The sequence below is a fragment of the Gopherus evgoodei genome, chromosome 3, assembly GCF_007399415.2.
Source record: "Gopherus evgoodei ecotype Sinaloan lineage chromosome 3, rGopEvg1_v1.p, whole genome shotgun sequence".
Classification (NCBI taxonomy): Eukaryota; Metazoa; Chordata; order Testudines; family Testudinidae; genus Gopherus; species Gopherus evgoodei.
Window position 1 is genome coordinate 182,757,096 of NC_044324.1, and position 16,304 is coordinate 182,773,399.

The window sequence follows — 16,304 nt, forward strand, 5'->3', positions numbered from 1 at the left end:
TCCTGTTTACCTCAGACCATTTCTCCAATTTGTCCAGATCATTTTGAATTTAGACCCTGCCCTCCAAAGCAGTTGCAATCCCTCCCAGTTTGGTATCTTCCGCAAACTTAATAAGCATACTTTCTATGCCAACATCTAAGTAGTTGATGAAGATATTGAACAGAGCCGGTCCCAAAACAGACCCCTGCGGAACCCCACTTGTTATACCTTTCCAGCAGGATTGGGAGCCATTAATAACTACTCTCTGAGTACGGTTATCCAGCCAGTTATGCACCCACCTTATGGTATCCCCATCTAAATTGTATTTGCCAAGTTTATCAATAAGGATATCATGCGAGACCGTATCAATGCCTTACTAAAGTCTAGGTATACCACATCCACTGCTTCTCCCTTATCCACATGACTCATTATCCTATCAAAGAAAGTTATCAGATCGGTTTGACACGATTTGTTCTTTACAAATCCATGCTGGCTATTCCCTGTCACCTTACCACCTTCCAAGTGTTTGCAGATGATTTCTTTAATTACTTGCTCCCTTATCTTCCCTGGCACAGAAGTTAAACTAACTGGTCTGTAGTTTCCTGGGTTGTATTTATTTCCCTTTTTATGGATGGGCAATATATTTGCTCTTTTCCAGTCTTCTGGAATCTCTCCCATCTCCTATGACTTTCCAAAGGTAATAGCTAAAGGCTCAGATACCTCCTCTATTAACTCCTTGAGTATTCTGGGATGCATTTCATCAGGCCCTGGTGACTTGCAGGCATCTAACTTTTCTAAGGCCATGTCTACATCTAAAATTTTGCAGCGCTGGTAGTTACAGCTGTATTAGTACAGCTGTATAGGGCCAGCGCTGCAGAGTGGCCACACTTACAGCAACCAGCGCTGCAAGTGGTGTTAGATGTGGCCACACTGCAGCGCTGTTGGGCGGCTTCAAGGGGGGGTTCGGGGAACGGGAGAGCAAACCGGGAAAGGAGACCAGCTTCGCCGCGGTTTGCTCTCGCGTTCCCCGAACCCCTCTGCAAACCGCAGGGAAGGAGACCAGCTTGCTCGGGGTTCGGGGAACTAGAGAGCAAACCGGAAAGGAGACCAGCTTCGCCGCGGTTTGCTCTCGCGTTCCCGAACCCCCTGCAAACCGCAGGGAAGGAGACCTGCTTGCTCGGGGAACGGGAGAGCAAACCGCGGCGAAGCTGGTCTCCTTTCCCGGTTTGCTCTCGCGTTCCCGGAGCCACCCAGCAAACCGCAGGGAAGGAGACCTGCTTGCTCGGGGCTCCGGGAACTAGAGAGCAAACCGGGAAAGGAGATCCGCTTCGCCGCGGTTTGCTCTCGCGTTCCCGGAGCCACCCTGCAAACCGCAGGGAAGGAGACCTGCTTGCTCGGGGAACGGGAGAGCAAACCGCGGCGAAGCTGGTCTCCTTTCCCGGTTTGCTCTCGCGTTCCCGGAGCCACCCAGCAAACCGCAGGGAAGGAGACCTGCTTGCTCGGGGCTCCGGGAACTAGAGAGCAAACCGGGAAAGGAGACCCGCTTCGCCGCGGTTTGCTCTCGCGTTCCCGGAGCCACCCAGCAAACCGCAGGGAAGGAGACCTGCTTGCTCGGGGAACGGGAGAGCAAACCGCGGCGAAGCTGGTCTCCTTTCCCGGTTTGCTCTCGCGTTCCCAGAGCCACCCAGCAAACCGCAGGGAAGGAGACCTGCTTGCTCGGGGCTCCGGGAACTAGAGAGCAAACCGGGAAAGGAGACCCGCTTCGCCGCGGTTTGCTCTCGCGTTCCCGGAGCCACCCTGCAAACCGCAGGGAAGGAGACCTGCTTGCTCGGGGAATGGGAGAGCAAACTGCGGCGAAGCTGGTCTCCTTTCCCGGTTTGCTCTCGCGTTCCCGAACCCCCCTGCAAACCGCAGGGAAGGAGACCTGCTTGCTCGGGGTTCCGGGAACGCGAGAGCAAGCTGGGGAAGGAGACCAGCTTGATTACCAGAGGCTTCCTCCTTCCACGGAGGTCAAGAAAAGCGCTGGTAAGTGTTTACATTGGATTACCAGCGCTGGATCCCCAGCGCTGGATCCTCTACACCCGAGACAAAACGGGAGTACGGCCAGCGCTGCAAACAGGGAGTTGCAGCGCTGGTGATGCCCTGCAGATGTGTACACCTTCAAAGTTGCAGCGCTGTAACTCCCTCACCAGCGCTGCAACTTTCTAATGTAGACAAGCCCTAAGTGATTTTTAACTTGCTCTTTTTTTATTTTCTCTTCTAAACCTACCCCCTTCCCATAAGCATTCACTATGTTAGACATTCCTTCAGACTTCTCAGTGAAGCCTAAAACAAAGAAGTCATTAAGCATCTCTGCCATTTCCAAGTCTTCTTGTTTCCCTTTATTCCCATAGCTAGTTTGAGCTCATTTTGTGCCTTTGCCTTTCTAATCTTGACCCTGCATTCCTGTGTTATTTGCCTATATTCATCCTTTGTAATCTGACCTAGTTTCCATTTTTTATATGACGCCTTTTTATTTTGTAGGTCATGCAAGATCTCATGGTTAAACCAAGGTGGTCTTTTGCCATATTTTCTGTTTTTCCTAACCATTGGAATAGCTTGCTTTTGGGCCCTTAATAGCGTCACTTTGAAAAACTGCCAACACCCCTCAGTTTTTTTTCCCCTCAGTTTTGATTCCCATGGGACCTTACCTATCAGCTCTCTGAGTTTACCAAAATCCGCCTTCCTGAAATCCATTGTCTCTATTTTGCTGTACTCCCTTCTACCCTTCCTTAGAATTGCAAACTCTATGATTTCATGATCACTTTCACCCAAGCTTCCTTCTACTTTCAGATGCTCAACGAGTTCCTCCCTATTTGTTAAAATCAAGTCTAGAACAGCTTGCCCCCTAGTAGCTTTCTCAACCTTCTGAAATAAAAAGTTGTCTGCAATGCAGTCCAGGAACTTATTGGATAGTCTGTGCCCCACGGTGTTATTTTCCCAACGTATATCTAGATAGTTGAAGTCCCCATCACCACCAAATCTTGGGCTTTGGATGATTTTGTTAGTTGTTTGAAAAAAGCCTCATCCACCTCTTCCACCTGGTTAGGTGGCCTGTAGTAGACTCCTAGCACGACATCACCCTTGTTTTTTACCCCTTTTATCCTAACCCAGAGACTCTAAACACTTCCGTCTCCTATGTCCATCTCCACCTCAGTCCAAGCGTGTACATTTTTAATATATGTTTGTGTCCTTTGGGGTGTAGGAGGGTGCCCCATGCTAAGATCGAGGGGTTCGGAGAGTGGTAGGGGGAACAGGGCTGGGGTATGGGGGGTGATGGCTCTGGCTGGGATGGGGCTGGGGATGAGGGGTTTGGGGTGTAGGAGGGTGCTCCGGGCTGGGACTGGGGCTTGGGGCATGGCGGGGGGTGAGGGCTCTGGCTGGGGGTATGGGCTTTGGGGTGGAGTTGGGGATGAGAGATTTGGGATGCAGGAGGGTGCTCTGGGCTGGGATTGAGGGGTTCGAAGTGTGTGGGGGGGGACAAGGTTGGGATGGGATTGGGGCATGGGAGAGAATCAGGGTTGCGGTCTTCGGGCTTACCTCAAGCAGCTCCCAGAAGCAGCGACATGTCCCCCCTCCGTCTCCTAGGGGGAGGCACAGCCAAGCAGCTCTGTGTGCTGCCACATCCACAGGCACCTCCCCCACAGATCCCATTGGCTGTGGTTCCCAGCTAATGGGAGCTGCAGAGCTGGGGCTTGGGGCGAGGGCAGCGTGTGGAGTCCCCTTGCTGCCCCTACACTTAGGAGCCGGAGGGGGGACATGCCATTTTTTCTGGGAGCCGCGTGGAGCCGCAGCTAGCTCCGCTATGCTGCCGACCGGACTTTTAACGGTCCGGTGCTGAACCAGAGCTGCCAGGTCCCTTTTCAACCTGGCGTTCCGTCAAAAATCGGACACCTGGCCACCCGTTTTTAAACAGGTGAGCCTAAGGACTTGCACTTGCTTGCATCACGTTGAATTTGGCTCAGTATCTTTAACTTAGTTACCCTATGGTATTTATAGAGCATCAATCACCATAGTATCTAGATCTCTATGAGTGAAATTCTGCTATCAGTTACACTGATGTACATCTGGAATAATTTAATTGAGGTAAATAGAACTACTTTAGCTTTACACAGTGAACTGAGCAGAATTTAGCCTAAATATCTAATTAGCCTCTAAGTTTCATACTTAGTTCTAAACTTGAACCACTTTTCCACAGACCACATCCTCTATATGCCATTTGTAGATCTTTTGCAGACTCTATGCGGTGTCATTTTTTTCTTGCAGTTCAGTATGGCATCATATTAAGTAGGAAGTTGTGGCAGTCACTTGAGGCTATAATAGTAGGAAGTTGCTACAGTTTCTATTATTTGAAGTGTATCAAGTCCCAAAAGCATATGACCCTTCTAATATATATGGATGATGCCCTCAGTAGAATATAACCATTTTTGGATCTGAGCTGTCCAGAAATACGATCTGTGTATCTTTGGCTAGTGTGAAGTACTGTTGCATTGATTGTGTAAAGACTGCTAATAGTAATTTTTTGCATATGTCTATTGAAGCAGATCACTGATAGGTAAGAAGGAAATAATGGAATCTATTCTCCTTTCCATACATTGCACAATGCACAGAATTTCTGTTGGCATTAATGGGAATTTCATTAGAAGTATGGAAAAAAGAATAAAGTTGATCCTAAATCAGATACTTTACACTGATGCATTTCATCTGTAAAGACCTGTTATGTGTGGATTGTCGTCCAGCTTATTTGTATTTTGTGATGGTCTTTTTTTCGGTTCATGTGATATTTAGAGATTATGGGCCTAATTCTGTCTGAAACCTAGAAATAGGTGTAATAGACCCCTGAATGAGCATGCAAATACACTGCAAAAGCGATGTTAAGTGTTCTTCTGATCAAAGCCTAGATTCACACAATCTATGCCTTCCTACTAACAGAAGAGGTAACTTACCGAAGTCTAATGGCTGTTTCTGCACAAAAGCCGTTTCATGGTTAGGAAGTATATGAGCATGAATATTGTAATATGCCACATAATATTCCTCTGCTACTCATATCTTGAATAGCCTGAGGGGTAATCTCTGTGCTCATATTTCTAAGTCATTTTATGTGTGGTTGAGTTTTTTTCATTTAAATAAAAAAGTCTTAGTCCTTTACAGGGTGCATGCTTAGGATCCTATGTTTTAAGTGGATAGGTTTCACATAGACTACTCCCTGGCTGGCTCAATTCCCTTCCAGGTGCAGAACTCTGTATTTGGGCTCTTAAAAGTCTACTCCACTGGCATTGAGACTAGCTCACAGCACAATTCATTATTCTGGCATGTTGTAAGTGTGCTTTTGTTTGGGAGCTCGCTAATCATGGCTGCCCTTGATCTTCGCTGCTTGCTAAAATGTACAGTGTATGTATCTTTCTTTTGTATCGTTAACAGTGTGTTGGGTAGATTTTAATAGAATAGACTTGCAGAATGAAGAAAAACATATTGGTAGATATTTTTCATTTTGAATTAATCAAAAAAGTCTTTAGTGTCAAGACTTTATAAAGTGTAAAGATTGTAAAGAAGAATATGAATTACCCACTGAAATTTTGATTTATAATGTATTTTCATTCAGTCCTACATTTTCTTTTTAAAATATAATTTGCAGATTTTGACAAATGATTGCGCTTTTACTATCAATTTCAGCTTATTTGTTTTTATTGGTTTGATGCATATGGAAATACTGAAGCTGAGCAAAACTTCTGCATTGTTACTTAGACTTTTATTTCTTTTTTCTTAAAATCTATAACCTTTATTACTTTGTCACAATAGATTTTATGGTCGATTTGGTAAAACATTTCCATCTTTATTTTTGCTTCTTCTCAAGTTCAGTTGTTTACAAGCAGTTGGTTGCACGGTAGTGTCCCATGAAGTAGCCACAGAACTTCTTTTACATAAGAAAATATACTGCTATTATGTTTTGGAGTGGAGCCGCAGCTAGCTCCGCTATGCTGCCGACCGGACTTTTAACGGCCCGGTGCTGAACCAGAGCTGCCAGGTCCCTTTTCAACCTGGCGTTCCGTCAAAAATCAAAAGAACCTATATAATGCAGCACACATTTTATTGATTTTCAGTGAGACTTGTGCATATGAGGGCTGGTCTACACTGAAAACTTATATCAGCGTGGTGACATGTCTCAGGAGTGCAAAATTATGCCGAACTAAACCTCGGTTTAGGCAGGGCTAGGTTGATGGAAAAATTCTTCCATCAGTCTAGCTACTGCCTTGAGGTCAGATGGATTAACTACAGCAGTGGGGGAACCTCTCCTGTCACTGTAGTGAGTGTCTGCAGTGAAGCGTTATAGCGGCCTGCAGCTGTGCCACTGTAATAGGGTATGTGTAGACAAGCCCTTAGAAAATCCCACCACTGAAGCAGTACTCCATGTGTGGACTCAAAATTCTGCTGATAGATCTAAGGAAAGAACAACGTACTATAAACGCTACTAGGAATAGAGTTAAAGAAAGCTGTAGGCTAAACATTTATTCTTAATAGTACATATTTACACAGTGCAGTGACATAATAAAATAGTGTTTATGTTGTAAATCATTGTGGTTTAAATCCTCAGCCCAGCATCCATACTGAATAGCTGGATTTGGCATTGAGTAGATGGGCTAGTCCATAGGAGAAAGAATTCTCTTTCCTAGGGTGCAGAGTCACTCCATGGATGCTACTTTAGTCCAGTGGCTGAAATAGCTCTCTGTAGGCTCAACTTGTCCCCCTCCCCTCCTGCACCCAACAGGAGTAAGCACCGGAGAATCCACACAGTGGTGGGCTCCCCCCACCTGCTTCTGCAAACTAATGCAGAGGGAATCCTTACTGTGTGGGACTCTGCACTATAGAAGGGCTGCATATCCCTCCAAAGTAATTTTGGATAACACTTTGTTTGCCAGTCCAGGTGATAGGGGAGATAGTGGAGTTGTCAGCAAGGTAGAGAACAAAGGTAATTGAGAGAGATTACTAAGAAATTTCATTTTGGACATGTTAAATTTGAGGTGGTTGCAGGACACTCCTGAGGAGATGATATAAAGACATTTGGAGATGTGAGAGTGGATAGTTGGATGGGAGGTCAGAGTTATGGGTAGATCTGGGATATGCCAGCATAGAGTTTGTATCTTAAATAGTGAGAGCAGATGAAGTCACCCAAAGAGAGAGTAAAGGAGGGCAAGAGAGGCAGTATAAGGATAGGGGTACCTTAAGGGGTATTAACCGAGTGGAAAAGAGTAAAGAAGATAGAGCAGTCAAATGAGATGATGATGGTTATTGTGGTAGGAGAACCAGAATCCTACAATCTCAGAAGCCTAAAGAGCAGAGCAGGCAGAGGAGAAATGCAGAAGAACATCCATCCCAAACTGAACAAGCAGTGAGTAGAGGAGAAGATGGCCATGATGGTTTGGAAGTAGAGATAGGGTGTAACTAATGCACAAGTGATTAAATACAATCCAGTTAATGCAAGTGATGTGTGTAGCAGATATTTCTTTAGGATTTTCAGCTTCTACTTCTTTTACCAGGAGCTCACTGAAGTATGCTTATGATTGTCACTTAGAAGAAACTAAGGGTGAGCATATCTTTAAGGGCCAGCCACTGACACAAAAGTGTGTTAAAGGGTTCTGAGAAAACAGCATCCTTCTCAGCCAGCTGCTCAGTGCCTTATGACTTAGGTTGGGCATATAGTGTTCTTCCCAGCCCACTGGGCTGTGGTTCCTACTCCCTTCAGCTTACTTCACCTTATTGTATCGTGAGTAACAAAACACCATGCTTAGTAGTCCCCAATGTTCCAGGTTTTGCAATGCTCATTTGTTCCCTGATGAATGAGCTGTCACTGTAAACAAAAATTCCCAGAAACGTGTTTTACTGGGAGAGAAATATGAGTATAATTAACATTTTTTGATCTATAAAGTGGTCCAGTTAGTCAGTTTGATCAGGCCATTGTCGTCTTCCATTTTTAAAATAACCGCAGAATGACAGGATTAAAATACTGCATTATGTTTACACAGATAGATACATGGGGCTAAATTCTGCACGCAGATAAGAGTGCAGGACTCACATTAGCTTCAGGACTTGGATTAACTTTAGTGGCCATTGTACAAGTTCTAAGAATATGGCCCAGAGTAAATATCACATAATTCCCACAAATTGATTATTGAAAAAAAATTGATGTTTTGAAATTTTGTTTTATTGTTGAAGGAAATTTTTTCTCTGATTTTGATGAAATACCAGTCATTTCCTTTTTTGCTTTAGTTGTCATGGATGATGACGACGATGAGTCCTGTCTCCTTGATCTTATTGGGTAAGTTCCCTTTAAGAAATTCTTAAAGAAAAATCTATGCAAAATCATTGTACAAAATTAATCCATATAAAAGATGATTAATTTTCAGTAGACTCTGGAAGTTGGTGTCATGTGATAGTTTGGAGGCCTGTAAGTGAAATGAACAGATAGTCACAATCAGAGTTTATGGTAATTGGTAGTCCACTGGTTTTTGGCATGACACTGACTTCCCCTCTTGCTCAATGATGGTCCTGTCAGGTCAGTGTTGAAGCACATTAGCAAACAGGGAAACCTAACCTGTGGGCGTGAGGCAAAGGAAATATCCCTTTTTTGGCTATATAAAGGACTTTAGCCTTCAGTGCTGTCAGAATAGCATGTTCACAGACATTACCTTCTAAATGAAAATATAATTAAAATATATAGACTGATTCAAAATACAAGCTACCTAAATTATTTTTACAGAAGATAAGATGCATTTGTGTACCAATTTTATAGGGTTGAATTGCTACTGGTATTATAAAGAATTGCAAACAATCAGGAATTTTAAAGGTTATCAACTTTTGTCTATTCAAAGGCATTTTTATTTTAAGTCTCTATTTGTGTAAAAACACCAACCGTCCTCCAAACAAACAAACAAAATCACAGTCTTTCTACTTTTCATTATTTCTATTCCATTCTATACCACTTTTACATGCAAATTGATGTGTATTCCATATGGGATTCAAAAATCAATATTTAGGTACAGTTGCAACCAAGAAAAGCTTTATGTGGAGTTGAGATATATTCACTGTAGGCATGGTGAAGTCCTTTTCCCTTGACTAGCTAAAATATCAGTATAGTTCTTCAAGAGCAGACATTTATCGTAATATGTCCAAAATGTGTAGAACATATTGAGTATCCGATATGTAGTACTTTTTTCAGACTGCATTTTTTTTTCAAATGTTATGCCAGTCACTGCAATAGGAAAGTTTTCCTGCATGGTTCTAGCTGTAGATGAAATCAAGAAGACAAATCTATCCACATATGTCAAGTATAGCAAACAGTGAGCTTTATCTTGCATTGCTTATGCACCCAAGACTTCCACTGAAACCAGTGAGAGCATTGAATGCAAAAGGAATGAAGTATCAAGCCCAGTAATAACTATAATTTGATCAGACTAGTATGTGAATAGCCTACCAAATAACAAGTTGTTGGTAGGTGTTGCCTAACCATCATCTTGTACAGTATTATAATATGAGACTGCTGACTTCAGCCACCAAAGGGAACATATTTACATCCTGCCTGGAACATCAGCGTAAGAATTGTCCAAATGGAAACAAAAATGAAAGCGCTCATTAAGAAGCCAAGTTACAAGAATTCCAGTCCAAGTCCAAAGAATGCTCAGAATATGAGGTCCTACAAATAGGAGAGTGTTGGGTGTAATGCATTATTTGTTGTAGTGTCCCTTTTTACTGCTTGTATCAGCTGCCGTTCAGAACATCTGGCAGGACAGAAAAACAGAAGTTCGTCTCCATTATATCTTTCAGTTTGGTAAGTGTCTTCTAATCTTTGTGGATTTATTTTTAGAAATAATAAAAGTTATAAGAAAGGATTGTTAGCTAGGATGATGATAAAACATCAACATTTAAATTTGTCATGATCACAAAAGCTGGTAAGCAGTATTGATAGTAAAGGTCTTAGTCCTGTATCAGTAAAACCCCATAAGCCCAATGCCTCCATGTATGAATGAGACAGTGAAGCCTTTCTCCTTTTAATTTTCTGTAATCTGTACTGAAAATGAGATTTCTCTTAAAAATATAGTGTGAAGGTTGTAGTGTGTGTGAGTAGAATCAGATCTTAGATGCCTCGATATTATCTGAGTGTCATGTATATCATGCAATATGTTTAAAATGTGTATAGTATAACTTCTGTTTGAGCTACAGCATAGCTTTTAGAAATATATCTAGTCATAATTTTAAGACTTCAGATGATGGAAAATCCACCAAGTCCCTAGCAGTGTTCTTCCAATAGTTAATTACCCTCACTGTTAAAAATTTCTAGCCTGAATTTTCCACTTCCAATCATTGGAACTCATTATACACCTTTTTCAGCTAGATTGCAGAGCCCAGTGCTATACTATATGCATTAATATTAACTTTATACAGGAATTAGGTTTCCCGCTCTCTCCTTTTTTTAAAAAAAATCCTATTTAAATTAAAATAAGTATAAAAGGCATTTCTTTAATTAGTGTAACTAGCAGAACAAGTGGCTGGAAACAAATTAGGTCCATTCTAAGATTAGCTCTATATTTTACAGTTAAAAATCACTATTTAGTCTTACTATTGCAATGGAGTTTGAACTGGAATGTATGTTATGAAGATTTTGAAAAATATTCAGATTTTTCCCCCCTATTTTCAATCTAGTTTAATTAAAAGCCAACTGTAGTTATTTATTCTAGCTAATTAGGCTTGATTTAAATAGATATGACAATTAGCTGAGTAGGAATGAATCAGATATCCAATTCCATGAAAATGTTCTCATACTAAATTAAAGCCCTATTCTAGAGGCACAGAGTGCAACTGGCTAAACAGGGCACATGTGTAGTAGCAGCATGATTTTCTTGGTGTTTGTGAGCTTGTGCTATAAACTTATATGGAGACTTGAGGTGTCTTTATTTTGTTTTCTGTTTTTCTTTTAGGATGATCAAGAAAGAAGAGGAAAATTTTAAGATTGACTCTGGTGTTTATTGAGGAGATTCATAAAAATGTTTTTCAAAATGTTTTATTAGTACTATTTACAAATAAAGATTATTTCTGTTAAACCAAAGAGGTCATGTAACTTTTTTTGAATTGAATGTGTACATTAATGGGTGTATCAAGAAAATAATTGTATAATTGCTATATTTAGCACTAACTACAAAGTAATCCCTGTAATTTAAAGTCACATGTTTGTATGCATACCTTGAGAATTTTTACCACCAGATTTGCATTGCATGAATGTATTTTTTTCAATACTGTTAAAAAACAGTATTTTTTTCAATACTTGAACTGCAAATACTTAGTTCATCTAGCTGCACTTCTTTTTTTAGTTGTGTATCAATGTTTTGTTCAGTGAAAGAGTATCTTGAAGGCTCTTAACCAAAGTAAGCTGTCATGGGAGGGTAACTGGTTAAAGATAGGAAACAAAGGGTAGGAATAAATAGGCAGTTTTCAGAATTGAGAGAGGTAAATAGTGGTTTCTCCAAGGGGTCTATACTGGGACCAGTCCTATTCTACATATTCATAAATGATCTAGAAAAAGGGGAAAACAAGTGAGGTGGAAAACCTGCTCAACATAGTTAAGTCAACATAGTCCCAAGCAGACTGCGAAAAGCTACAAAAGGATCTCACAAAACTGGGTGACTGGACAACAAAATGGCTAATGGAATTCAGTGTTGACAAATGTAAAGTAATGCACATTGGAAAACATAATCCTGACTATACATATAAAATGATGGGGTCTAAATTAGCTGTTACCACTCAAGAAAGAGATCTTAGAGTCATTGTGGATAATTGTCTGAAAACATCCAGTCAATGTGCAGCGGCAGTCAAAAAGCCAACAGAATGTTGGGAATCATTAAGAAAGGGATAGATAGTAAGACAGAAAATATCATATTGCCTCTAAATAAATCCATGGTATGCCCACATCTTGAATGCATGCAGATGTGCCACCCCATCTCAAAAAAGATGTATTGGAATTGGAAAAGGTTCAGAAAAGGGCAACAAAAATGATTTGGAGTATGGAGTGGCTTCTATATGAGGAGAGATTAATAAAACTGGGACTTTTCATCTTAGAAAAGAAATGAGTAAGGGGGAATGTCTATAAAATCATGACTGGTGTGGAGAAAGTAAATAAGGAAGGGTTATTTACTTCTCCTCATAAAACATGAACTAGCGTTCACCAAACAAAATTAACAGACAGCAGGTTTAAAACAAACAAAAAAAAGGAATAATTTTTTTACACAACACACAGTCAGCCTGTGGAACTCCTTGCCAGAGGATGTTGTGAAGGTCAAGACTATAACAGGGTTCAAAAAAGAACTAGATAAATTCATGGAGGATAGGGTCCATCAATGGCTATTAGCCAAGATGGTCAGGGATAATGTCCCTAGTTTCTATTTCCAGAAGCTGAGACTGGGTGACAGGGGATGCATCACTTGATGATTACCTGTTCTGTTAATTCCCTCTGGAGCAACTGGCATTTGCCACTGTCAGAAGACAGGATACTGGGCTAGATGGACCCAGTATGGCTTTTCTTATCAAGTTATCAAAAGAAAAATGCATGTAGTCAGTTATACATTTGATTTCATTTGGAAAAGAGATAACTTTTTCCCCCAGCGAAGATAATGATGTTGTAGTTGAGAAAATTTTCTTTTTTATGAATAGACTGGCAAGAAAACATCTTAAATATTTAATTATTAAATATGGTGGCTCTTTATCAGGACACTAACCAATTTGCAGGCAATAGAGCTCATTAGAGGAGATTATTTGTATTTTAGTGATTACATTTCTTGATCTAATACCAACTCTGTTGTGTTATAGAATATTGGGTATTTATTTAACAGATGGTGTAATCAGTAGTGGCCTATAGAATGGAAGTAAACATGTAAAGTGATATTTAGATGTTTTTGGAGTAATGAATATTTGTAAACTCCTGAAATTCTGAAATGTAATGATGAGAATTCCTGTCTTTGAGGAAGCCTCTTTAAAAAAAAAAAAAAAGAAGGTGAAAAATATAAATTTACATATTAACATGGTTTGCTGAAAACAAAAAAGATAGATCCTCAGCTGAGTAAATTGGCATAGCTCTATTGAAGTCAGTGGAGCTACACTGATTTACATGAAGGGAGCACCTGGCTCAAGGTTTTTATTGCTTTTTGTCTTAATTATGCTTTTTTAACAAATGTAAGTACTTAGTGATAACTTTTTTTGTTTCTTTTTTAAGAGATCCACAGGCACTGAATTATTTTCTACATGGTCCTAGTAGTAAATCTGTAAGTAGTATTCTACTATACTACTCTAAAATTACATGAACTTTAGTGACTACTTTATTATTAGTTTAATGTTACTTTACTACATTTGTGCCTTAACAGAGCAATGAAGACTTGACTAATGCAGGGTACTCTGCAGCCAATTCTAATTCAATTTTCGCCAACTCCAATGTAAGTATTCAGAAGAGAAAATGTGTATTTATTGTGATTACACGCTTTCATCATAGTGTTTGTCCTGTATACAGCTAAATGGAGTAAATGTTAATAATGTTAATAACAGACATAAAATAGGCACATCTAGACACTGAGAACTGTGAATGTATGTTTAAAGCACCTGTAACTTCTTTGTGGTTGCAGTTTTTATAGAGGCAAATTGTCCTCATCCACTCCCTTTATTATTTATTTATTATATTTATTTTATTTATTAACATTTATTTTGCAGTACAAACATGTAGCAAATGACATTATTCCCTACTCCAAACAGCTTACAGTCAAAAAGACAAAGGTGTGACAGGAGGATAAGACAAACATGGTGGTTGGATGAAAGTGGGGAAAATGGTTTTAGGATGTGCACACTTTTCAGCTAGCCAGGAACAATGATCACAATTTGTCTCCTATCTAGTCATTATTAAACAGCAGTTCCCTGTATACATCATGGTAGAAGTGAGTTTTAAGGAGGCACATGAAGAAGAGCAAAGTCATGGCTATGTGGATTTTGACTAGGATCTCTTCCCACATATCAGAGAGAAAGCAGGAAGGTGCTCATGGGAGAAGTGGGCAATGTGTGACATTTCTTTCCTGTGACAGTCACTGGTGGCTCCCTTGGGTCCTGCTGATTGCAGGAATGGGGGAAGTAGGAGCCTATTTTCTGCGTGTCTCAGAAACTGGAGATGCCCATAGGAAACAGGGTATTAAGGGAAGTCAGGAGACGCTGGGGAAAGTGGGTGTTGCTGAGGGCAGTTGAATTGTTTCGGGGGAGGAGTGATCCTTTAGGGCAGAGGTGGACAAACCACGGCCTGTGGGCCACATCTGGCCTGCGGGACCATCCTGCCCGGCCCCTGAGCTCCTGGCCTGGGAGGCTAGCCCCCCGCCCTTTCCCTGCTGTCCCCTCTGCCCCGCAGCCTCAGCTCGCTCGCTGTGCCACTGGTGCAGTGCTCTGGGCAGCAGAGCTGCGAGCTCCTGGGACAGCGCAGCTGCAGAGCCTGGCCTGACCTGGTGCTCTGTGCTGCGTGGTGGTGGCGGCGGCATGGCCCATCTCCAGCCGGATGGCATGGCTGTAGCGCCACTAGCTACTGGTGCTTCAGGGGGCACAGAGCAGGGGGAATTGGATAGACTACAGGGGCATTTGTGGTGGTGGTCAGGGGGAGGGGCAGTCGGGGAGGGAACAGGGGGTTGAATGGGGGCAGGTGTCCCAGGGGGGAGCAGTCAGGAAGGATGGGGGAGGTTGGATGAGGCGGCAGGAGTTCTGGGGGCAGTCAGGGGATAGGAAGAAGGGGTGGTTGGATGGGAAAGGGGTCCTGGGGGAGCTGTCAGGAGTGAGAGGAGGGGTTGGATGGGGCAGCAGAGATCCAGGGGCGGTCAGGGGACAGGGAGCAGAGGGGGGTATGGATGGGGCAGGGGTTCTGGGGGAGCTGTCAGGGAACAGGGGTGTTGGATGGGGCAGGAGTCCTGGGGGGGGGGCACATAGGAGGTGGGGGCTGGGCCATGACCCCTTCCCTAACCGGCCCTCCATACAATTTATGAAACCCGATGCAGCCCTCAGGCCAAAAAGTTTGCCCACCCCTGCATTAGGGGCTTTGGGAAAGGCAGAGAGCCTGCTGCAGCCTGAGATATTTGTGATGGGCCAGTAGCTGGGAGGGCAGTGGGAGCTGGGGCAGATGGCTTTTGGCTGTAGGTTCATGGGGCAATATCCTGCATTCTTCCCTCACTCCCATTTAGAGTAATAGGATTTAAAGCCAGGAGCAACTACCAGATCAATCTAGTCTGACCTTTGTATCACAGGCCACCAACACATGCACACTAAACCCAACGGCTGAAATTAGACCAAGATGTTAAGGCCCACAGGAAACTAAACTAATATAAACCGCCAGCAGAGAGTAGGAGGGACTGAGATGCACCAGTACCAAAGGACCCTTCAGTGGCAGGATATTAAGTGAAATACACCCACATGGACCTGACCATGCACCCATACCACAGAGGATGGGGAAGAATACCCAAGGTCAATGCCAGTATGACCTGTGGAAAAATTCCTTCCTGACCCCACATAGGGCAACCAGCCTCTGAGTATGTGAGCATTAACAAGCCAGACAACCACTTGAGAGAGAGAATTATCAGTACCACCCGGAGTCCCATCCATGATCCCATCTCCAGCCATGGCCATCTGCTGCTTCAAAGGAGACAAAAAAGAAAAACAAAAACCCCACAAAAACCAATATCACAATACCCAAACCAACACCAGAATACATTGGGTCACCCCTACAGGTGACAGCTGATGCCTGAGCTTTTAAGAATATCTGACATGAACCAGAAGGCACTCTCCTGGTTGCTGAACCCCATCCCCCACCATCACAAGCAATCATGTCATACATCCCATGCATAAATTGGTCCAGATCTCTCTGAAAACTAATTAAGTTGTTTGTTCCCACAGCTCCTATTGGGAGGCTGTTCCTGAACCTCACTCCTCTGATGGTTAGAAACAGTCTTCTTTCTGATCTCCAACCTGAATTTGTTCAAAGCCATTTTATACTCATTTTAAATAATGCTTGCCCATGTCACTCACTGAGCTCTGTTTTCAGCCTCTCATATGCCCTGAGCTGCCACCACTGCTCCACAGTGACCTGACTCCCCGCACATGGACAGGGAATGGCCAGAGCATAATTCCCAGATGGTGGATGATCCTTTGGGTAGCATAGTCAACTGGCACATGTTAGAGCAGACACCAGGCTGTTCTCATGTGGACAGAGAATCTCGGAGATATAACTAGGT

The 16,304-nt window shown here is 42.5% G+C and overlaps 1 protein-coding gene across 6 annotated transcripts in view; it reads left to right on the forward strand.

Moving 5' to 3' along the window:
- BICRAL (BRD4 interacting chromatin remodeling complex associated protein like) overlaps positions 1–16,304 on the forward strand; it is a 71,605-nt gene that overhangs the window by 37,448 nt on the left and 17,853 nt on the right. For 4 of the 6 annotated variants that reach the window (XM_030557636.1, XM_030557634.1, XM_030557633.1 and 1 more), the window contains exons 2-4: positions 8,284–8,332; positions 13,274–13,322; positions 13,422–13,490. In XM_030557636.1, coding sequence (XP_030413496.1) covers positions 8,289–8,332; positions 13,274–13,322; positions 13,422–13,490 — 162 coding nt within the window. In that variant the 5' untranslated portion in view covers positions 8,284–8,288. Of the gene's footprint in view, positions 1–6,540; positions 7,406–7,455; positions 7,601–8,283; positions 8,333–13,273; positions 13,323–13,421; positions 13,491–16,304 lie in introns of those variants that run through there. The other 2 variants (XM_030557635.1, XM_030557632.1) reach the window with 2 other exon arrangements.